Source organism: Camellia sinensis, chromosome 14 (assembly GCF_055761805.1).
Source record: "Camellia sinensis isolate YWXY chromosome 14, ASM5576180v1, whole genome shotgun sequence".
NCBI classification, from domain to species: Eukaryota; Viridiplantae; Streptophyta; class Magnoliopsida; order Ericales; family Theaceae; genus Camellia; species Camellia sinensis.
The window spans coordinates 56,025,999-56,049,805 of record NC_138974.1 but is presented as its reverse complement, the minus strand read 5'-3'; the positions used below and the strand labels follow the sequence as shown (position 1 = coordinate 56,049,805).

Genomic DNA, 23,807 nt, shown 5'->3' with positions numbered 1-23,807 from the left:
TCAAAGCCATCTTAGAAATGCCACCACCAAGGACTGAAAATGAGGTACGAGACTTTCTTGGTAAAGTGCAATTCATAAGACGATTTATCTCCAAATTAACCTTGACTTGTGAACCACTATTTGGTCTCCTGAAAAAAGGAAAGAAATTCCAATGAGATGATCGATGCCAATTCGCTTTTGAGCAAGTCAAGCAGTACCTTCAGAATCCTCCTGTGTTGTCGCCGCCAGAGCCGAGGAAGCCTTTGATTTTGTATCTGTCAGTAACAAACACCACGATGGGATGCATGCTTGCTCAAGAATTTGAGGATAGGGTGGAGAAAGCCATCTATTACTTGAGTAAGAAAATGTTGGATTACAAGACCCGCTACACTCTATTAGAGAAAGCTTGCCTAGCCTTGGTATGGGCTACCAGGAAATTGAGGCACTACTTGCTAGCTCACTCTATAATTCTGGCTTCGAGATTAGATCCCATCAAATATCTCTTTGAGAAACCAATACTTATGGGTAAGCTAGCCTGTTGGTTGTTTCTTCTCTCCGAATTTGATCTAAAGTATGTTACTCGCAAGTCAATCAAAGGGAGAACGGTAACGGAGTTTCTGGCATATCTCCCAGTAGAAGGGGACAAAGCAGTAGAATACCTCTACCCAGATGAAGCCATTCTGCAAGTTGAGGAGAAGACTTGGACAATGTACTTTGACGGAGCATCAAATCAATATGGCTATGGGATTGGTGTGTTGCTGATAACACCTGACGACTCCCACATATCTCTAGCTTTCAAACTCTGGTTCAAAGTGTCCAACAACCAAGCAGAATATAAAGCGTGTATTACTGGTTTAGAAGCTGCCCTGGAACTAGGAGCAAAAAGGTTAGATGTTATCGGAGACTCGAACTTAGTTGTTTCTCAAGCAAATGGAGACTGGAAAGTCAAGGAAGAAAAGATGAAGGTCTATCACAACACCATGGACGTTCTAATTCCTAGGTTTGAAAAGCTGACTTCCACGCATCTACCGAGAGAGAACAACAGGTTCGCTGATGCTTTAGCAACTCTATCTTCCATGGTAGACATCCCGCTTAGAGTCCGGATGTGTCCTATCCTCATTAAGCAGAAATACATGTCGGCCTATGAAACTATCGCCATAATAGAGGAAGCGCAAGACAAAAATCCTTGGTACTTCAATATCTGGAACTTCTTGGAAAAGGAGGCGTATCCATCGGGGGCAAATGCCAAGGACAAACGAGGAATACGGTGAATGACCGTTCAATTTATCATCTGCGAAGGCAAACTATACAAAAAATGACATCTGGGAATGCACAAGTTGTATGTCGAGAAAGAGGAATCAAAGCACCTAATGGAGGCCATCCATGGGGGGGTGTGCGGAGTGCACATGAACGAAGTAATGTTAGTCCGGAAGATTCTTAGGCAAGGTTACTACTGGTCCACTATGGAGGAGCATTGCATTGGTTTTGTTCGGCGATGCCACAAATGCCAAATTCATGCTAATCGCATGAATATCCCGTCGTCAAAACTATATAACATGACTTCACCATGACCTTTCTTAGTCTGGGGAATTGATGTTATTGGGGCAGTCACACCGAAAGGATCGAATGGACATGAATACATTATGGTGGCAATTGATTACTTCACGAAGTGGATGGAAGCTTAGTCCTATGCAATGTTGAAAGTAGCGCATGTAGCTAAGTTCATCAGAAACAACATCATTTGTCGATACGGAGTCCCAAACGAGATTATATCAGATAATGGCTCCCACTTCAAGAAAGAGGTGATAGACTTGTTAGAAAAATATAATATGACTTTTCATAAGTCATCTACATATCGACCGCAAACCAATGGAGCTGTTAAGGCTGCTAATAAGAACATTAAACATATTTTGCAGAAGATGGTTGAGACCTACAGGGACTGGCCAAATAAATTGTCATTCGCACTTTGGGGCTATAGAACTTCAAACCGGACGTCTACAGGGGCAACTCCTTATTCTCTTGTTTATGATATGGAAGTTGTTCTGCCAATTGAAATTGAAGTAACATCACTGTGGGTTATGGCTGAGTGTCAAATAGCAGAGGTCGACTGGCAACAGAGTAGATTTAAGCAGTTAATGTTATTTGATGAAAGAATGATGAAGGCATTGTATCATGTCCAAGGCTACAAACGTAGAATTACTAAAGCTTTTAACAAGAAGGTTAAGTCTAGGAATCTCAAGGAAGGAGATCTAGAGCTCAAAGACAACCGAGCTCCCATCCATGACCCTAGAGACAAGTTCAGACCCAATTGGATTGGTCCGTACATCATCAAGTCTATCTGGTCAGGAGGAACAGTCATTCTCATGGGCCTAGATGGCCTAAAATTTTCACAACCAATCAACATAGACAAGTTGAAGAAATACTACCCCTGAGAGGCTCGCTAGGCCGAAACGAAAGGGCGACTTAGGCAAAAGTTATAGCATGAAAAATTAGAAATGAAGAAAAACTGAGCTCGCAAGGTTGAAAACCCTAAAGGGCGACCTTGACAAAAGTTAGAGCGCAAAAGGAGAGAGTTAATACTCGAGTGAACCTTAACCAAACTATGTAAGGCCTGATTCCTATCTTCCGAATACGTAGGTAACTTCATCCTGAAGTTCGAATGTAATCAATCCCAGCTCAACTGTCCTGTCCATTTTGTTGATCAGGTCATCTTTGTCTGTTCTTTACCTGAGGGTTCAGTTATGATCTTTACTCTGAGAGAAGAGCTGGGTACAATGCAAAGCAGTGGTATTCAATCAAGGGGCAGTTATGATCTTTTGATCTAGCATTATACATCTTGAAGATTGATTCTGTGCATGTCAAGTGATGATCCTTTTCAAAAATGGTTTTTGAGAAGTTTTGATAAAAGTTGATTTTGGTCAAATTTTACCTTTTACAACTTAGACCATTTTTGGACCAAAAGGAAAATTTTCAGCGCTCACAACTTTAATTTCATTGATTTCAAACTTAAAGTTCTCCAAATCTCTAATACAAATCAAAGTTACTTTTATTACAATCAACAAAAAAAACTTGAAAAGAAAAGTCGAAGCAATAAACTAGTGGCATAGAAGGAGCAGTGCATGACAGCTAAACAGCACTGACCAACCTCTTTTTGAAGCCCGGCCGGGTCTAGGTGGTGGCCCAGACCAATGCAAATGCAATAAAAGTTGGCCCTTTGTCCTGGCATGTCGCGACTATGTTTTGAGTACTGTTTGTACCAAGTGTCTTCTAGTATTTTCGAGTTGTTTTCATTTTGTTTTCCTATTATCAAGTTGTATTTTACATGTTTTTTCGGTTGTGGGTCGTTATCCGATTCAAGAACGAATGCAAGAGCAGGTATTCATAGTTTTAAGTCATGTACAATGCTACCATTCATCACACATTATGCGAGAAGACCATCCAAACTGGTAGGTCCAACCCCGATCATTGTTTTGCAAAGCAATAAAACAAAAGAAAAGTTTTCTAATACAGCGAGTCTATCTGAAGCTAGTGTTTAAACTACAAAGGAAAAAATAATAAAACCAGTTTTGTTCCTATAATTCGTAAGTTGATCTGTTATATTGTGTGCTGGTATTCTGTCCTATACCCATACTATCGAGTTTTTATCGCCGGAATGTGTTTCTGATGAGTGACCGACCAGGTGATTGAGTGGTATTGCTCTATCTTGCGTCCATTTTATGTCTATTTTATCACGTTTTGTCATTTCATTGAGTTTTAATTTGTGTAATAATCAATAAGAGGCTTAATTTTTAGTTCGGAACTGATTGCCATTCAGATTTGCAAAAAGAGAAAGAAGAAAAAACAACCAGAAAAAAAAACATATATACAAAAATAAAAGAAAAAAAACAAAAAAAAAACAAAAAAAAAATAGAAAAGAGAGAGAGAGAGAGAGAGAGAGATCTTTTTCTTCTTTCTTCTCCGGCAGCAGCCCGACGGTGAAGATTACAACCGGCTTCATTTGTACACAGCTTCGTTGCCCAACTTTACCATCAGTTGCCTCGCTTCATCTTTACTCCTTCAAAACTCTTGAAGACTCTGCCTCGACCTTGGCAGAGATTCTGAGGGAGATTATTCCTCGCCGGCCATCAAATTGGTTGTACGAAGAAACTTCGAATCGAGCCACGGAGGTGGCCTGTTGTTTCAGCTCTTTATTCTACTTTTTCAGTGCACTAATTTCTACTCGAGTGTCTTTGTACATACGTTGGAGGAGGGGGAGTTGTGCATTTAACTGATGTACCTCACACGTCCTGTTCTACAGTCGACGGGACAAGTTAGAAACTGCAGTCACAGTCTCCACACATGACCTCAGCGTATATGAGTTTGCTTCGATGTCAGACTATGCCACCATTATTTGTTCAACTGACATCGTTGGAAAGCTGAAAACAGGGAAAGGAGAAAAAACCCGTGGTTGAGGTTCAGGTGAGTCAAAATCGGTCATCTCTATCGTGGACTTGTTCAAGTCTGGAAAAAAAGTGAGAGAACTGTGTGAATAAGCCATGGTAGAGAAGAGTAATGCAAAAGAAAGAGATTGCAAAGTGGTAGCAGAGAAAATTTGCAGGCTTTTGCTCTGCCTTTATCTCTCTCTGTCTTTCTCTCTCTCTCTCTCTTTCGCAGGCCTCAACTTAAGAAGAGAGCGAAGAAGAAGACAAAGAGGGAGAAAGGCCGAGATGATCATTAGCAATCGGGGCAGGATTGGATAACCTGTCGGTCAGGCGCCGCAATTGTTGAAATCGCGCGCTAGACACGACTCTCGAAGAAGATGAAAGAAGAGAGAGTGAGACAAAAACAGAGAGAAAGAGGGGTATATATACGCGTATATGTATTTGTGGACACCCCCTCGGGCTTTATGCTACCACAGTTCAGACTCAAATGTCGAGGTTCTTAATCTGATCCCACAATGTGCGATGTGAGATTGATAAATCACCAAAGAGTCCAAATTCAGCAAATCATTTTAGAAAACTGATTTTTAAGAAAGAAGTGTCAAACATGGACTGCTTTGCCAGATACAGAGTCACCACCTAAATATTTATTTTTGGGGAATTTAGAAAACCCTGACTCGTTGTCTAAGGCCACGTGTCCATCATCACCAAAGTTGCCTCGACTCGGGAACTTGGGTACGATTGGGGAAGGTCAGCTATGTGCACCCCCGCTCGCCCGATCAAAGATCGGCCACTACTAAACATGATATCTTGTTTTTCTGGTTATTTAGCTAGAATTACTATGTGATGTGCACAACACACAAGTATAGACTAGATTACCTAATTTGGAACAAAGTATCGCATATTTGTTTGTTTGGAAATGGTTTGAAGTTTGCTACTCGCAAGTAGGCTAAAATGCGAATTTGATGAATTGTTCCAATTCAAGTAATCCAACCTTCACCCACAGGCATTTAGGCAGTTATATCACATAAGCAATTAGCCTCATGGCAAGCATGCTGTCATGTTAATACTTACACACATGCAAGATGCTAAAACATAAACACTCACAGTGTACTCTGAGCTAAAACAAGAACATGTTAGTAATCAAATGTATGATCTAAGTCCATGTTAAGATGGCTAATGCAACACATACGAAATGCAATTAGAATAGGCTCAGCTAATCTAAGATGGCATATGATATGCAGCAATTTGATGCACGTATTCAAGTTGGAATTGAAATACTATGCAGTTAGTATGATGCGCCGAGCCCGGTGCATGCAATACAAATGAATGAATGCAAACATGCATAGCATAAGGTATGCTAAATCAAATATGCCCTAAAACTAACCATCATAAGCGGTTAAATAAAAGGGAGAAAGAAGTGGGGGTTGGAAGACATATTGCACAACCAAATCGAAATAAATAACCAGTCTAAGTTATTAAAACGCTGAAATGGCCTCGAGGCGAGCAATGCATGCATGCTTGTACGGCTTCGCTCAGAAATCCATCGCCATACTCATACTGCCTCTGTTTACACTGTTCTGCACCTCTGAACATTGCGCAAGTCTCAAAGTTGCTTCTAAACTACTCCCTGAGGGTTGTAGGAGGTCACCGACCAAGAGGTGAGGCCACCGGCCATGGGGAACTGGTCATCGACCATTTGTGGTAATCTCGTCTAACAATTAATGGTCGGCCGGCACTGAAGATGGTTGACCGGCCATCTCTTCCAACAGAATCCTGTTTTGCTGTAGCAGAGGACAAACAGAGCATGGTAGTGCATTTTCAAAGCAATGTTTGCACCACCACCCTCCTTATCATGTTTAAGACTCAAAGGAGTATGGTTTTCGACCCTCGGGCCACCAATCACGCATCTCGATGCATGATGGCCAAAGGAGCCAAGTGTGCAAATCAATATGGAATGAAATGCACATAACACGTAAGGGGCCCCAACCTCTATCATGATTGATCAAGAGGCAAGAGATGCATGCTCGATGCTTTGCAACCTAAACATGCGAGCATACTAGTGCAAAATGAGCATACAAGCAACAATGTTACACAAGGCAATTAGCATATAACAATATGCAAAGACAAGCATGCAAACAAGCATGTGACTTCGTTCAATCATGTAACAACATATGAGGCAAACATGTAACAACATGTTAAGCAACGTATAACCAAAAGAATGCATGCCAAATGCACTACCGCTTAAGCATGCAACAACATATTAATACGCCAAGTATGCGACAACATGCAAGGCAAGCATGCAACAACATGCGGGAATGGTCTTAAACCAAAATGGGCAGCTCTCGAATAAGCCCAAATCAGTGGCCAAAATGCTAAGGGATAAGGGACAAAACCACATACAAACATGCATGCTAATGGCCCATCACTTTAAGCACAAAAGGGGCAACCTTTAAGCACACTTAAAAGGAATGAAAAGCATGAAAATGTGACAACATTACATGCTCTGAAATGAAGCTAGGAGTGATGCCAAATCACATAAACAAGTCAAGCATGGCATGCTCAAGACTGAAGCCTAAGACTAGTCGAGGGACTTGAACCAAAACTACACAAAACAAAGAGCATATGGCAAGTATGACCCAAAACAGCCCTAAATCATGCTAAAGTGAGCCTAAAACATGCAATGACCAAAGCCAAAACAAGCTAAAACAAAGGGGCAAAATCATGAAGCATGCAAGGCCATCAAAGAGGTGTTACACTACACCTAATACAACCAAACATGGCATGATTTAGGCAACCAAAATCACAGGTATGGCACGTCAAAATGAGCCCAAAAACCCACTTAGATGTCATCCCGAATACCCAACCATGTTGGCATACACAATGACACATTCATGAGGCATAAAACACAAACTCTTTAAGACATTAAAGGAGTGACAAGTGTAAGTTTATGAGCATGAAATATGGACTGAAATAACATTCTAAGTGATGTCAAACCACTGAAATGATCCACATAAAGCATGCTAGCAACTTGGACACTCAAAGCTAACAAGCTAGATTGCATGGTGGCTATACAAAACAATGCAAGTATAACCAAAACAATGAAAAACAGAGCTTAAGCATGCTACAACAAGGCTAAAAGCTTCATGGAGTTGAGCCAAAATCATGCTAAAAACATATGTTACAACATGATACATGTTAAGGCCAAATCATGGGATTACATGACAAGTGTATGAAACATACATGGCATGTATGAACCAACTCAAAACAGAGGTGTATCATGGCAAAACAAAGCCTAATACATGCTGACATAGAGCTAAAACAAACTAAACACACATGCTACCACATAAGTCATTTATGCAAGCATTAAAGACAACAAAGAGAGGGGATAACCCTCTCCTTTTTAAGACCTCAAAACCACCTCTCCACCACTGAAAATCCTTTGGATTTCAGTGGTAGAAAGGTCATGCAAAGACCAAAACAATGGCCTAAAACAAGGCCTAACAAGGCCTTGGAGGGGGGAGACAACCCCAAACCTCAAAGTGACCTTAAACAAAGTTCTAAAACACACAAAATCAGAACTTTTATCAGTTATAGTCGAAGCTTAAAACAATAAGCAAGATAGGCTAAAAGCTTGTGCAAAAATAGAGAATAAAGAATGTAGGTTCTCACCTTTGAAGAACCTCTTCAAGAACACCACTCCAGCACCTTCCTTGGATCAAAACCAGCCTAAGAACCCTAACAACAACCTTCTAAGGCCTCAACAACCCAAGGATGGTGTAATGCTAGGCGTTCTAGTGCAAAAGTAAGACAAAACTCACTTTAGGACACAAAATATAATCAAACAAGGGAGTATAGATACAACACTATATCTATCCTCTCTAACCCTAATTTTTCTGAACCCTGGAGGAGGGAGGAGGGGCTCCCTTTTTATAGAGGCTCAAATTCTAAGGCTTCCAAGAGAAGCCAAGCAAGGAGCAAATCCCTCCATACACGTGTATGGAGGGGGTGTAATGTGGATACCAGCTGTGACAGCTGGCATAAAATATCTACCAAAAGCAGATGGAAAAGGGTCGACCGAAAAATATGGCCGATTGACCAACAAAAATGGTCGGCCGACCAAAAACATTGCCGACCAACCAAAATCTTTGGCCGGTAGCAAGAAAACAGGGCCGGTGGCCTCAAGCCAAGGCCGATGAGGTGTGGGGATGGCCAACAAGCCATTCCCTACCCTCAGAAGCAAAAACACAAGTGTTTGGTGCACAACCAAGCACAAGACAAACAAGTTAAGAGGTCTTGAGGCAAGGCGCGCGACCGAAACCTCCGAGAACTCAAGACGAACATGAACATGGATGATCACCGAGTGTTCAAACGGTGACGTCTAAGTCTTGAGAACGGTCAAAAATGGGGTGTCTACAGTATTGTACATTTATGTATTATATATATTTGTTTGAATATTTGGTCACAAGAGTGGCTTGAGCTTAGTGGTTTGGCTCAGTGGTTGAGGACTCGGTTTGTGTTTTTCCTTTCTTTTTGCGTGTTTTGCGTACACACGCTGACGTCAGCAAACGAAATATGCCTTCTCAGTAACAGTATCTTCCCGCTGATGGCCACAATTCAAGCAAACAGAATATTCCCCTGAATATGTATATATATACTGTATGTATAAATCTGTGTGTATTTTGTATACGGTATTTGGTATTTATAAAAAAAAAATTCTTTTCGATATTTTTTTGAAAATAAGAAGAAGAAAAAAAAAGAAAGAGAAATCGTTCTATTATACCTTCTTCCACTTGTGTGAGACGCGTTTGGACTCAAATTCACCTTTGTTCTCTTCATGTGAAACGTGTTAGGATTTTATATTTACTTGGTTATATCACCTTTGTTCCTTCCACGTAAAACGTGTTACGATTTGATGTTTACCTAGTTAAAAACCCCCCTCTCTCCGTATGAGATACGGTTAGGTATGTCTGTTGGTTATGTTACAACCAAACGATATTGTATGTACGGTTCATTCAGATGAGCTCCGAATAAGTTATTCGTGTCTCGTGTCTCGGTAGGAGAACCTGCATGGCTTTGTAGTTGCGATCACTTTGTGCATCTATCGCACTCGATCACTCTGTGTATCTATTGCACTCGTTCACTTTGTGCATCTATTGCACTCAATCACTTTGTGCATCTATCACACTCGTTCACATTTACTTTGCGTATCTATCACACTCAATTCACTTTGTGCATCTATCGCACTCGATCACTTTGTGCATCTATCACACTCGTTCATTTTGTGCATCTATCGCACTCGTTCACTTTGTGCATCTATTGCACTCGATAACTTTGTGCATCTATCGCACTCGATAACTTTGTGCATCTATCGCACTCGTTCACTTTGTGCATCTATCGCACTCGATAACTTTGTGCATCTATCGCACTCGTTCACTTTGTGCATCTATCGCACTCGATCACTTTGTGGATCTATCGCACTCAATCACTTTGTGCATCTATCGCACACCTCGTTCACTTTGTGCATCTATCGCATTCGATCACTTTGTCCATTTATCGCACTCGTTCACTTTGTGTATCTCTCGCACTTGTTCACTTTGTGCATCTATCGCACACCTCTCTGTTATTTCTTAGAACGCGTGAAACGTGGCCTTTGGTGTGTTTGCTCTTGGGATACGTGAAACGCTATCCCAAGCAATTTTGTTTCTATCTTAGGATGTGTGAAGTGAGACCCTAAGCTATTTTTTTTTCACCTCGAGACGTGTGAAACACGACCCCAAGCGATTTTCGTCTTCTTGTTTCTCAAGATGCGTGAAATGCAACCCTGAGCGATGTTTTCTTTCCTCGCCCTGTGTTTTGGCATAGGTAGAGTTTTGTTCTGTATCTTTTCGCATTAAGCTTAAAGCTGCTCATTCATGTGCTGTTAGTTTGTTATCTTGCATATTGTAGTCATTATTGCTTATTGCATCATCTTGTATGATCATTTTCAAAATAGCCGACTTCGCGAAGCGTGTCAATCCGTCTTTCAAAGTTGCATTGTGCATATCATTTGCATCTTGCCCCTGAACTACGTAGGTTTGAGTCCTCAAAGGGATACGTAGACAACCCTCGGGTTCAACCAATTGTTTGCACATTTGTTTGTTTGCCCAAGTCTTATGGTCTTGTCAAAAAGGTCGTCTTCGGGTTTTGACATTCACTCACATCATGGAATGACTTCGAACTCTGTCAAAGAGGGGCAACTGTAGACATCCCATTTTGACCGACCCTAAGACTTGGGTGCTTTCTTTTGATTACCCGATGATGACAAGTAGAATGTGTTTCTCACAGAATCCTCAGTAAGAAAGATGAAATTTAAACTTTAATCCCAACCTTCACTATTGTAGCCAAATTGTTTTAAAATACTAAGGCCAAGTTTGGCAAGTTGAAAAAAAATCAAAAAGTCAAAAAGTTACTCAAAAAGTTAAAAAGCTATCACTATTCACCAAAAGTCAAAAATTACGGCTGTATAACTCCCAATCTTAATTTTTTCCTGCACACTAATTTATACAATTTTTTAATACACATTTTTCTATAAAAAGTCAAAAAGTTAACCCAAACAACCATGTTTTTTTCCTTAACTTTTTAGTCCAAAAAGTCAAAAAGTGCACTTATTTAGGACATCCCAAACAATCCAATATTTCATTAGTTTAGTATTTTTGTAATTTTACATCATTTTATGTATTTGTTCATATTTTTGGTGTTTTTTATATAAATTGGTATAAATTATATATTTTATATATATAAAATAAAATAAAATAAAATAAAGTTATATTATTATATTATATGTTTAATATTATTATATTATATGTTTAGTATTTTGGTATAAATTATATATTTTATATATTATATATACTATAAAATAAAATAATAAAAAAATCATTTGATGTCGATTAACCCTCGGCTGCCAACATGAAACATCAAGCATATATATATATATGCTATTAGATTATGTTTATATTATTATTATATTATATGTATAAAATATAAAGATTAGGCATATATTATTATATATTATTATATTATATGTTTTGGCTTATATAAAAAGGGAGAGGCTCAGCAAATAAGGGGAGGTTTTTGATTAAGGATAATTAAGAGAGTCAGAAGAAAAAGGAGAGTAACTTTGTCTATATTTCAACCTTAAGCCAAAACGCTTCCAAGCTTCTATAGCTACTGACGATTTGAGAACACACTTCCTACACTTGAAGGTGATCAAGAGGGAGTTTTAAACTAAGAAGTTCATCATTTCTAGGTGAATTTCGTAAACCTTTCATTTTCTTGCATTTCTTACTTATTTTGCTCTTTTGCTTTGATTTATTATAATATTGTATTTTGTTGTAATCTAATTGAAAATGGTGAATTGAAATCTCATATTTGTTGTTTTTAGCATGACAAATAAACCTTCTATACTGAATGGTTTAATCTCTTAGGAGGTTCATTACTAGGGCATTATATCTCTCTCATGTCAAGAACAATTCCTTGTTTGACACTTTCCTCCTTTTATAGGACTTAATAATCACTTTGGACAAATGGACTAAAAAATGAAAATGACTAAGAAAATTGATTTAAAAGCAATCAACATACATAAGAAAATGAGTCATTGGGCTTGGCTGAACGTGATGCCAAGTTTCATGATGTTTTAGACGAATCTTGAAGCGTCACTTCTCATCCATTTCTTTAAATTGAGAGTGATTTCAAATGGTTGATAGTTATTCAAAATATGAGCTAGAGATCTATGCTTAATGGCTTAATCTCTACGGAGGTTCATCGCCAATGGTATAATCTCTCTTTCATATTAAGAATTACGTCCTATTTGGCGCACTTCTCATTTAGTGGACATAATCGTCACCTTGGACTTAACGAATTAAAGAATGGAAAGGACTAACAAAAATTGCTAAAATGAATCAACTCACATAAAGAAAATAAAATATATTGCTAGGATTCGGCCGGACGTTGTGTCGAGTCTATTGTGTCAAGGCTTGTCTAAACATCAATTCATGATGATGGTTTAGATGAACTCTCTACCTCCCTCTTTGACTTCAATCTATGATAGGAGGGAGGGGTGGTTACATTCATTTATTAATTTTTGTCCAAATTGTACCCAAAATCATCAAGCAATCAACTTGCTCATTAATGATTTTAGAAACAATTCCACCCTTCTCTCGAGGCTTTCCAATGACAGAGAAGTGTGAAAGGGACAAGCAAAATTTGGAACGCCTTGTCTGCACTGTTTTCACCTTAGGCACGAATAAACAGTCTTCTGCAAAGAAATAAGGCATGGTCGGATTTATTTTAGCTCAAATCGATTGCAGGTCATCCAAACCCCAATATATGGCAAACCGTACACTTTTGGTTAGCAGTAGTGACTACAATAGTGACTGAGAGTGAAACAGAATAGTTCCCAACAAGGCAAGGCAGACAGAGTGGCTTCCGAGGAGCATCACGCGAGCATTGCATATGTATTGTTATAATAAATTAGACAGCCTTTTTAATTGTTTATTCATTTGGATTTGTAATAAATAGTTAATTTGGACACTCAGACATTCAAAGCCTCCTATGTGATGGCGCAATTTTGTAATAATGTGCATGTCTTCCAACCGCATGTCTTTCTCCCTTTTATTTAATCGCTTATGATGGTTAGATTAGAGACATCACGTTTTATTTAACATTATTCATGTTTGCATCCACTTGTCTTACATGTACTGGGACTCGGTTCATCATCTTAAATTGCTTGTTTACATACTTCTTTGAATACATGTTTAACTGCATACTATCTATAATAACCCCGATCCACAATTAGCCACTAACCGATAATTAAGGTTGTTAATTAAGCGAACAAATAAATTATGGGTTTATTATGTGATTTGCATGATATTTGGCTTTCTATCTGTTACTTATAGAAATATATGTTTGGAATTCCACTTTAATATGTAAATCGAAAGCCTTATCGGTATCCGAAACTGAAATTGACTACACCAATATGTTATTTGGAATTTTTAGAACCATATGGCGAGTTTTATTAAAAATTGATTCAGTCTGATTCGTTAAGTCGCGTTTGGCAAGCCTTATGTTCTAATTAGTGTATTTTAGCATCATAGCTTTATATGTGACCCTTAAGCTCATTTTTGAGCTCAATTCTTTTGCGCCCTTAGTGCTAAAATCCGGTGAAACATTTTAGAGAGAGAGGGAGCACAATTCTAGTGAGAGAAAGGAGGAGATTAAAAAGAAATTGAAGGCCATAGCTTGAATTGATCAAAGATTGTGCTAGAACAAGAGTAATTCAAGATTCTAGGTAAGATTACAACCTCTAGATTGTGTAACTAAGTCATTGAACATGAGATTTCTTCAAGATTATGTGTTTTAGGGTGTGTTTTAAGCTTAGAAGGAAGTTTTGAGTTGCAATTCATGCATGCATGTACATTTTCTTACAATTGAGCATGATTTCCATAAATCTCTCTTGCATGTTTGAAATTCATTTTCATTCGAGGAAATCATCAAGTTTCAAGTTGTTTTGTGGTGTTTGATCATGTTTTGAGAAGTTTGATACAAGAAAAATTCATGCATTTTGTGTTCACGAACATTCATCATATTTTAAGTTGAAATTATGAGTTTTTAACAAATCCTTGAGCCATGATTTTATGAAATGATCCTAAATTCTTCATGTTTTACAAGTTTACTATGTTATCTCAAGTTTTGGGGCCCAAGAGATGTGTTTTGAAGGTTGGAATTTGAGTTTTGAGCTTAAAGGTACAATCTGCAAATTTTAGAATTTGCATTTACGCTCAAGCGTGGGAGTTCACGCTCAAGCGACCAAAGGTCCGCTCGAGCGTGAATTGCAAGCTCCTAGAAGTTTCATGTCTTTTACAGATCGCTCAAGCGAAGGAATGTGCGCTCAAGCGACCATTTACATTTTGCATGTCTGCTCGAGCGAGGAAAACTACGCTCGAGCGTGGACCTTATTTTCAGAAAATTTACCAAGTGTTCCAAGGCATGTTTTGACATCCTCATTGCATCTTAAGCATTCCTAAGCCTTAATTAAGCCATAGTAATGAAGTTATGGATTAGAAACACACTAAGAAAAGAATGTACAAAGTTCCGAGACTGCAAGTATGTATGTGTTATGCAATGTGATAAGAAAGAATAAGAACTAATGTAATGAAAACTAAGCCTTAATGGCCACTTGAATGTTTATGGATAAGATGTGCTTGTGTTATGTATTTTGTGATTGTAGGTCAAGACTCAAGGATTGATTGACCATTACTGGGACCACTGTGAGTAACGTTATTGTAAAGATACGTTTATATGAATTATATTCCAAATGAAATGTGATAAGCTATGTTTTCTGAAATGATATCTGTCTTTGTGAACGAATATTCCGTATTTGAAATCTATTATGGCATCCATAGATAGTCCCAAGTCATGGGGGATGGCATGAAAATGCGGGTCCATGACATTCATGTGTTTACGAGATCTCGTTAGCCACTTCATTATGGTGATTTGTGTTTAATCGATATCCGGAACCGATTACTCTAGTCGGAAAACGTTCTGTGATGTGTTCTATGAGATGTGCCATTATTATGTTCTGATATGACAATGATTATGCTATGATCTGTTTTCCGCTTATGATATGTTTGGATTTCGTTCACTAACCCCTTTACCTTAATATTATTCATTGGGCTTTAGCTCATTGTGTGTATATATATGTATAGGTGAGCATTCTGGAGCCCGAGCCCGAAGGCTTTTGTCTGGATCTGTATCCTGTTGTCAGCCAACCATTGTGCCTCACGTGGAGGTTCCCGAAGTGTCCTGTGTTCAAGTTCTGTTGGTTCTATGTGTATGTTTGACTTGTTTTAATTCTGTTGGCTGGACTTAAAATACTGTAATGTGTGTGAGTATAATGTATGGTTGACTACCGGTTATGTATATAAAGTTTTAAATATTCTGTTTCATATAAGTCAGCACAACTCATTGGACAACTATATTATTTATGTATTTGCTTCCGCTAGCCCCTTAATCTTGTTAATCTGTTCAGAGGTCTTCGGTAATCCGAGGATTACTGGCCGGTTACGATGCTAAACCTATTGGGGCGGGTTTGGGTCGTGACACTATCAAATTGATTCATACGCCATATTAGTAGTCGAGCCTATTTAATTACATATCGTATGTGTTACATTAGCCATATTGCATAGTTAAGATCATGCATTTTTCTAACTGGTTTTTCTTTGGGCTTGAAGGACGAGGTAAGTTTTTACGCTTTAGCACGTTGCATAAGTGTGATTGTTTCCATGTCTAGCATGTTTACCATGAGGCTAACTGCTTAATTGACATACCTGCTTGTATGCCTGTGGATGAAGGCTAATTGCTTGAATTGGAATAATTTGAGCCATGCACATTTAAGCCCACTTTTCAAGTGGCAAATTCAAACTCTTTTCAGAAAACAAAAATGACTCAAGTGTTCAAATTATTGCAAGTTAGTCTATACTTATATGTGTGCATCACATAGTAATGCTAGATTAATAACTAGAACGAGAACATATAAATTGAAAGTAAGATTCATATCATGATTAGTATAAGCCGATCTTTGATCGAGCGAGCGAGGTTGCTCAATTCATGACCTTCCCCTCTCGTACCTAAGTTCCCAAGCCGAGACAATCTTGGTGATGATGAACACATGGCCTTTGGCACGAGTCATGGGTTTCCTAAATTTTCCCAAAATAAAATATTTAGGTAGCAACTCTGTATTTGGCAAAGCAGTCCATTTTTGGCAATTTGATTCAAAATTGATTTTTCAAAAGATTCACCGAATTTAGACTCTTTGGTGTTTATCTATTTCATATTGCACTTGTGGAATCAGATTCAGAACTGCGGAGTCCGATACTGTAGGGCTTATTTCGACTTTTGAAATGGGGCGCGAAAAAGTCGAGCTACACTTACATAACAAAATTCTTATTTTTATAAACTCCTACCAACTTAAACACTAACAATCAAATAGCTCATGCAATAACAACTAATTAACATAAAATAAATTTCATGAATAAATTATTAGAAATAAACAACTCAAAACAATCCAATAACTTTAGGCAATTAAATTAATTTTAATTCCAAGAGTTACTTGAATAAATTAAAATGAAAACTAAATTGTTTTTCCAAAAACTATTTATAAAAAATCTGTTTTAAGATTGTTGGTATTTTTCTATAATAATACATGAAAAATATATAAAATAAATTAAATAGAAATAACAAAACAACTATTATTATTTTTATTATTTATTATTAAAGAATGAAATATACAATAAACTATAGAACTAAAAAAAACACAAGAATGAATTAGATTATACCATGAAACATATTACAAGATGGATTCAAATGGACATATAAAATAATATACAAGAAAATATTTAAATTTAAAACTTTGAAGATTAAAAGATAAAGGATGCAAACCACAACCTGTGTGATACCACAGTTTCCTTAAAACAGATTCACCGACTCCTGGTGAGTGCTGGAGGTACGCCGGCGTATATCTCCCAAGATATGACGATTGAAACCAACTAATGCAGAAGTACCATCTGAATAGTTTCGGCGAACTTGATAATGGATGCATTCTCTCTAACAAGAACTAAAGAAGGGGTTAGCAAAAGAAAATAGGAAATTTTTTTCTTTGGTGTAAAATAAATATCTCCTACTTTTTATCTCAAAACACCACCTTCATTTTCCATAAAAAAATCTCTCTAAATTCTTTTTTTCAAGTTAAAGGGGAAGGGCCTCTATTTATACAAGTAGGGGAATCCATAACCATGAAGGCTATACATCAATAGAGCTATCAAATGTCATTAACCAAGGCCATTAACTCTAGTCATTAGGGCTAGAGTTACAAAGGTTGAAATCCTATGGCCACTAATATGGTCATCAACTCCATCATCAAAAGATGAGAGTTACAAAGGTCTAAACCTCTCATGTGCTTAATATATACAAATAAATATGTATATAATAATGATTGAATAAACCAACTAGATAGATCACAAAATGGATATTAATATTGGGTCACAACCCGATCCAAATCCAATTCTCAAACACACGGACAAACTAAGCCCAACACAACATATCTTAGTCCAAGTTTAAGATTAAGTCCAAGTCTAAGTTCAAGACCAAACCCAACACATGCACAAGCACAAGCACAAGTCTAGGCCCAGTCTAAACGAAGACTAAATCTAAATCTAAGTCCAACTTTATTAATGCACACTTTATGAGACGGTTCTCATTCATAACTCAACGATTTCGGCTCATTATTTTTATATTGTAATATTCTCAGTTGAGAAAATACAAAACCACTCAGACCCACCTCAACCGGCGGTTGAATCCCACTTTAATTTTGAATTAAAATTGCTAAAAAATTATTATTTTTCAACAAAAGCATGCTTGGAAGCTATTCGGTGGATAGCGGGGTAACGGTTACAAAGTGTTACTATAAAGACAGATTGTCAAGTACTAGTAAAGTTACTTCAGCAAAAGGGGACTGGATTGGATTGGCAGGTTGCGTCCATTATTAAGTGATATCACTATAACAAAATTGAATTTTTATGGCTTGCAATGCATGCCGTAAAAACTCTTTCACGGCATGCACACAAATGCCGTTATATGACATGCCCTAAAAAGTTGAGCATCATTTACGACATACAGGTAAAGTTGCAAAAAGTAATAAATTAAACATTAATGACATACTTTATATGTCGTATATAATTTTTTACGACATTTTTGTGATGCCATAAATCTTCATACTTTCCATGGCATAATTTTGCATGTCGTAGAAGGTTATTTTTAATATATTTATGACATACTTTGTATACCGCCTATGATATTTTACAACATTTTCTTACATGTCATAAATCATCACACTTTTCACGACATAATTTTACATGTCGTATGTCGTATATAATCTTTTACGGTATTTTCTTGCATATCATAAATCATTACACTTTTCATGACATAATTTTATATGCCGTATAAGGTTATTTTTAATATATAATATACATACAGGAATATAACCAAGCCTAACACTATGTAGACAGTAGCTTATAAAATGCAACCTGTTAACAAACCAAGCAGGCGTAGCAACTATGAAGTAAGCAAAAAATTCTAATATCCATATACCAAACAACTTGCATACTAATTTTCATCATCAACTTCTATCATATCAAGCTGATAACAACCTCAAACATACAAATCAAAAAAAAAGTACTCAAATCATAAGATTCATTTATCAACATGATGTACACTATGAAAGATGGCAAATTTTTGCCATCTGATTATGCATTTATCTAGAGTTTTAAATCACATGATCTACACTATGAAAGCACTGTCCAAGTTTTAGGATCCAATAGTGCCCAAGAGATGATTATGATCACCATCCTTTACAGCTGTTGGCAATGCAACACTCATCACTTAGCTGTAACAATCAGCTTTCTTGTTTATCAGACACCATGGTGTCAACATCTCAAGTCTCAGTCACTGAATTATCATTATCATCACTATCTTCACTTGCTACAGATAACACAACAACAAGCCATTTTGAGACCACCATATCTCCACCATTTATAAACTTTCATGGAGTTGGAGCTACTTGAACTACTTGGAAAAAAAATAGAGAGTTTTCAAAACTAGAAGGAAAAGATTTAGCTGCAAAAATGTATGACATATCATTAGAGGTGAAGAGAAAGGATAGTTGTTCATGAAATGGTGACAAAGAATCAGTTAGTATCATTTCCTTGTAATCTTAATTATCTTTGTAACCATTCTGACCTGAAATCAATTTCAAAGCTGAGACTGATAAAGAAGTGCCATAGTTTATTCTCTCAATAATGCTAAAAGCATGGGAAAATTTGCACAGAAAAATCAATGTCTACGTCTATAGGGTCATGCTTTTAGAAGAAGAAAAGGCCAACAAAGTTAGAATTTCAATATAATTTTTACACATTATTTATACATTTTTTGTTGTTATTTACAAGCCAAAGGGCTGCTATTGGCATTTTCTTTGTTATATTTATCTTCTTTAGAGTGTTTATTTAATCTGAATAAGAATAGATGGATAACTAATCCTTAAAATGATATATGATAATTCCAAGATTAAATTTCTCTGATAGGAATATATATTATTCAATGTTTAAGATAGGATGAGGTAAATAGTGGGATAAGCTATAGGGCCAACCATTTCTGACCACTAGATGGTGTGCGGGTGTGCCAAATTTTATTTTTCTCCTGCTAACTAGTCATAGGATATGACATCAGTTATACCCTCCATTAGTTGGAAGGTTGGTTAGACCCAATTTTTGGTAGCCAAAAGTTAGAATATGATATTACAGCTATTTGGATGAGGCATAATTGAAACAACTCAACTGTTAATTTAGTTGTGAAAAAACTTGAAATACTATGCTCATCACTTCTATCATTGAACCACATAATCCACTGAAAATAATACATGAACATTAAGTCATGACAGCAATTGTAACTAGCAAAACCTCTGCCCTGATTCAAAGTGAAAGCAAATCCTATGACTAGTTAAACTAGCATATGCCATATTTTGGTGAGGAAATGTTAAACTAGCATATGCCATATTTTTATGAAAAGGCAGAGCAAGCGCAAGCCCCAAAAACCATAGCTTTGATTCATAACAACAACATGCAGCAGCAAGTAGTAACAGCAGCCAGCCCCAACAGAAAGAAAGGAATGCAGTTTTACGTTACCAGCTGAAAGAAATAAATGATGGTGTCAAAAATACCTTTATATCATATATCATCCCATCAAAATCCAAACCATTTGTTTTTGGATCATGGTAGCGGTATTCAGACCAAGGAACTCTAGCATCGTTGAAAATATTCTTATGGTTACTTGGAAAATTGATCTTTATTTTAAATTATCAGACCTTTAGACAAATTTTACCAATTAGACTGACAATACTCACCCCAAGTTGGGGATGATATTACAACTTTTGCCCCAGGGAGATATCTTTTAATGAGTGCAACAGCAAGTCGAAGAGAACCAGTTCCTGAAAGACCTTGAACAGTAGCAACCTATATAATTTTTTTGTTTAAAAAAATGATTAGTTAAAAATGCCCCTTGACTGTGTCAGAGAAATTTTAAAATCATGCATACCCTTTGCTGTTCAATTACTGGGTTATCTGGGTCATAGGCACTATGGATCATACTAATGCTAATGTCCAGCAAAACACCAATGTCAAGCTACATAGAATAAATTGAATTCCTTTTTTGTTTTCTTGCATTTCTTCTTCTACATGAAGACTGTTGTTTTTTTCCTTATAGATATCCATAGAACAATGAAGTAATAGAGTCTGATGTGATCCAATCAATACTCTGAAATATAACCAAGCATTCCCTATAATTACCATTTTGTATTCTCCATTCATTTTTTTTTTCTTCTATCTCACTTTAAAAAAAAATAAAAATAAAAAAAAAAAGGTGTTCAAGTATCCATAAATTTTGACCTATAAGCTAAACATTTAATTGTATTAGTTTCAACCTATTTACTTTGTTTGAACAATCCATATTATGATATATAAAAGACTATACCACACAATTACTTCTCTAGAACTTGTAAACCATGATCGCTTACGTCTAACAATTTTAGAGTAGAAGGGATGATATATGTAAATGGCATGGAGTACCTGATACAGCAGCATTCTCTTGAGTGCCAGAAGAAAGTTCTTCATCAATTTTTTCTTTCATGGCTTTTGCATCATCCAACATTGATTTGTATTTTTCCCACTGTCTTTTTGCCTTCTCTGTAACTAGCCACTGTTTCCAAACGATGCACAACAAGTATAATAACTAATTCCAGAATAAAGAACAAATTAGTAAAGAAACTTAAAACCAACATATTCAAGAAAAAATATTGATGTATAGGGAAATGGAAATTTAGACAGATACAACAAAAAACTAGGAGAGTTTACTTCATCAACCTCCGATATACTTGCCAGCAAAGGAATACCCTTGGATTTTGCCCACATACATGCACCTTCACCAACCAAGAAGCTAGGAAACACAAAAAATGCCTCATAAGAAAAAAAAATCTGAGGGAGAACAACGAATGGCATGCCCTAGTTTGATGCACTAACTCCTCACCAAGGATCACCAGTGTAGCCAAGAAAAAGAGAAGTTAGTGCATCTCACTAGGGCATGCCATTTGTTGAAGTAAGAAACTAATTTATCATAAGCTTGGAATGGACTCCTCAATAAATCATTTCTTTCAAATTTTGAATTAAAAACCAAATCACTGTAACTAATTTCACCCATACCCTTCATGGTTTCACTTTATTTGAGTTTTACAAACACTAAACATATGAAGAAGGCATATTCGTATTCACTATTCACACGTAATATGCATTACATAACATCTCTAACAAAATAATGTTGCATACTCATAATTTCCAATGAAAAATCCCCAACTCCTAGCTCATGGACATGATATACAATATGAAATATAAACTGAGATGCAAAAGAAATAAATAACAAGTACTGTGACAATGCTGCCAGAAATAGGTAATTTGTATATCAAAATTCAAAGATAAACACAGCCATGATTACTAACAACAAAGATGGACTAAACATGCTCCAATAGAAATCCATATAACTTCTTCTATAAGGTCTCTATTCTCTCATTGGTCCCAATTCCATCTGCAACCAAGGCATCCAACCATTGATTAAACCTTTCAAGGTGCCTAAGGAAACTTGCAATTTCAAAGTCTAGATAAAGGGAGTATGATCTTATGTAGTTTGATGAGAACCAGCATTGCTTATTGTTTTGTGGTTAAGATTGTGACCTTGCGAATCTTAGGAATGTTCTGATCAGAGATAACGAGCAAATATGAGAAAATCACCATAAATTGGGATCAAATTAGAGAAAAACAAAATTCATGATGAGCAAGAACAAGAAAAACAACTCTCACATCAAGTATACATGATTTAAGCTCTAATCATAGAAAAACTCGAAACTAGGGTTTCGATTTCCAAAATTTCAATCGATGAAGAAGAGAGCATAGATATAGAAATTACATTGAGAATACGAAGGTCGAGACTTCGTAAGTGTCTTCGATGGGAGAGAGAGAGAAAGAGAGAGAGAGAGAGAGCAAGGATCACAGAGAGAAAGAGCGAACCTGAATCTAAAGCGAGAGAGACCCAATCACCAACGGCAACGGAGATGGAGCACTGTCTAAATAGTTGATTTGTTGTGTTTGTTGTATGTGAGAGGGGAGACCTAACTAACTATCAATGTGCCTAAATAGAGTGGGTATACAATACAGAGACCTCAACCTTGACCTCTTCGACTGTGTCTCCATTCTTAACCTCATCCTCTTCTTCTTCTTCTTCTTCTTCTTCTTCAGCTTTTAGGTCGACGTTGAATCAGAGAGGAAATTGTAGAGAGGTTGAACCACTAAATATTTTTAATTTTCTAAAAAAATCACTAAATTCAAAGAAATATAAAATTTAATATATTTTCATATATATTATATTTTATTGTTTTTTTTTTTACAAATATTTTACTTTTTATTCAGATTAGGCACATCTAAAAAGTTAAAAACAGAAAATTAAATTATTAAAAGAAGGAAAATATCAAATTCAGATAATTTTTTGAAAAAAATAATTACAAATCAATGAGAAGCAATATAAATATTAATAATTAAAATTATAAACTTTTTTATGAAGATGTAATTTTTTTTCCTAAAATCCCACTGGGTGCAATTATCCCTTAAAAGAATACACTATAAATAATGTATAAATTATTTTTTACGTTGCCCTCAATTAGGAAAATTTAATGTGAGAAGTTTGATTGAAAATTGTTAGCTTTTTAAAATTAAAAGCAAATAATCAGATTGAAATTTTTTTTAATAGAAGTTTTCACGACATCCTAATGCATGCCGTATAAAGTTATAATATTTTACGTCATAGAATGTATGTCGTCTTAAGTGTAAATATTTTATGACATATTTTTAGATGCCGTTAAAATATACATTTTTTACGACATACTTTTGAGTGTCATAAATATATGAAATAACGATTTATATGGTATGTATGTCGTTATTGAAAAATTATTAACGGCTTGCAAAAAAAAATGTCATAGAATGTACTACTTACGACATGCATTTAATGTATGCCGTAAAATTAAAGCCGTAAATAGTTAGTTTTGTTATAGTGTATAATATATTTTAACAATTTTTTAATTTTTTAAGGTAAGGAGAAATGTAATTAAATCGGTCCATGAGTTGACAACTAATGTAATTGGTTTTAATATTTAATGTTATGTGTGTTTCGTCCTTTAAAAAAACAAAAAAATTGTCAAATAAACTTGTTGGATTGTAGAATTAA

General features: G+C 36.3%; 1 protein-coding gene across 19 annotated transcripts; it reads right to left on the bottom strand.

Annotated features, from left to right (window-relative positions):
- Positions 1–16,684: 16,684 nt before the first annotated feature.
- LOC114272437 (putative threonine aspartase) lies at positions 16,685–22,885 on the bottom strand. 19 transcript variants are annotated; one of them, XM_082906033.1, is made up of 5 exons: positions 22,755–22,852; positions 21,395–21,476; positions 21,110–21,272; positions 20,389–20,497; positions 19,853–20,173 (listed from the first exon to the last, which is right to left on the bottom strand). In XM_082906033.1, exons 1-4 carry the CDS (start codon positions 22,790–22,792, stop codon positions 20,436–20,438), a joined length of 345 nt encoding a protein of 114 aa, XP_082762159.1. In that variant the 5' UTR covers positions 22,793–22,852; the 3' UTR covers positions 19,853–20,173; positions 20,389–20,435. The 19 variants fall into 19 exon arrangements, 12 of the variants coding, with proteins under 12 accessions (XP_082762157.1, XP_082762163.1, XP_082762159.1 ...); XM_082906031.1 differs by lacking the exons at positions 19,853–20,173; positions 20,389–20,497 and adding an exon at positions 16,685–17,049 and having other exon boundaries at positions 22,755–22,855; XM_082906037.1 differs by lacking the exons at positions 19,853–20,173; positions 20,389–20,497 and adding an exon at positions 17,066–18,971 and having other exon boundaries at positions 22,755–22,856.
- Between the last annotated feature and the right edge of the window lie 922 nt (positions 22,886–23,807).

Excerpts from the sequence above, each read along its gene's own strand:
- LOC114272437 (XM_082906025.1), bottom strand. The coding sequence starts at position 22,792 with ATGAGGTTAAGAATGGAGACACAGTCGAAGAGGTCAAG. Across the intron at positions 21,273-21,394 it reads GTATATCGGAGGTTGATGAA|TTATTATACTTGTTGTGCAT; the intron begins GTAAACTCTCCT and ends TTCTGGAATTAG. Across the intron at positions 20,174-21,109 it reads AGAGAATGCTGCTGTATCAG|CTGGTAACGTAAAACTGCAT; the intron begins GTACTCCATGCC and ends TATTTCTTTCAG.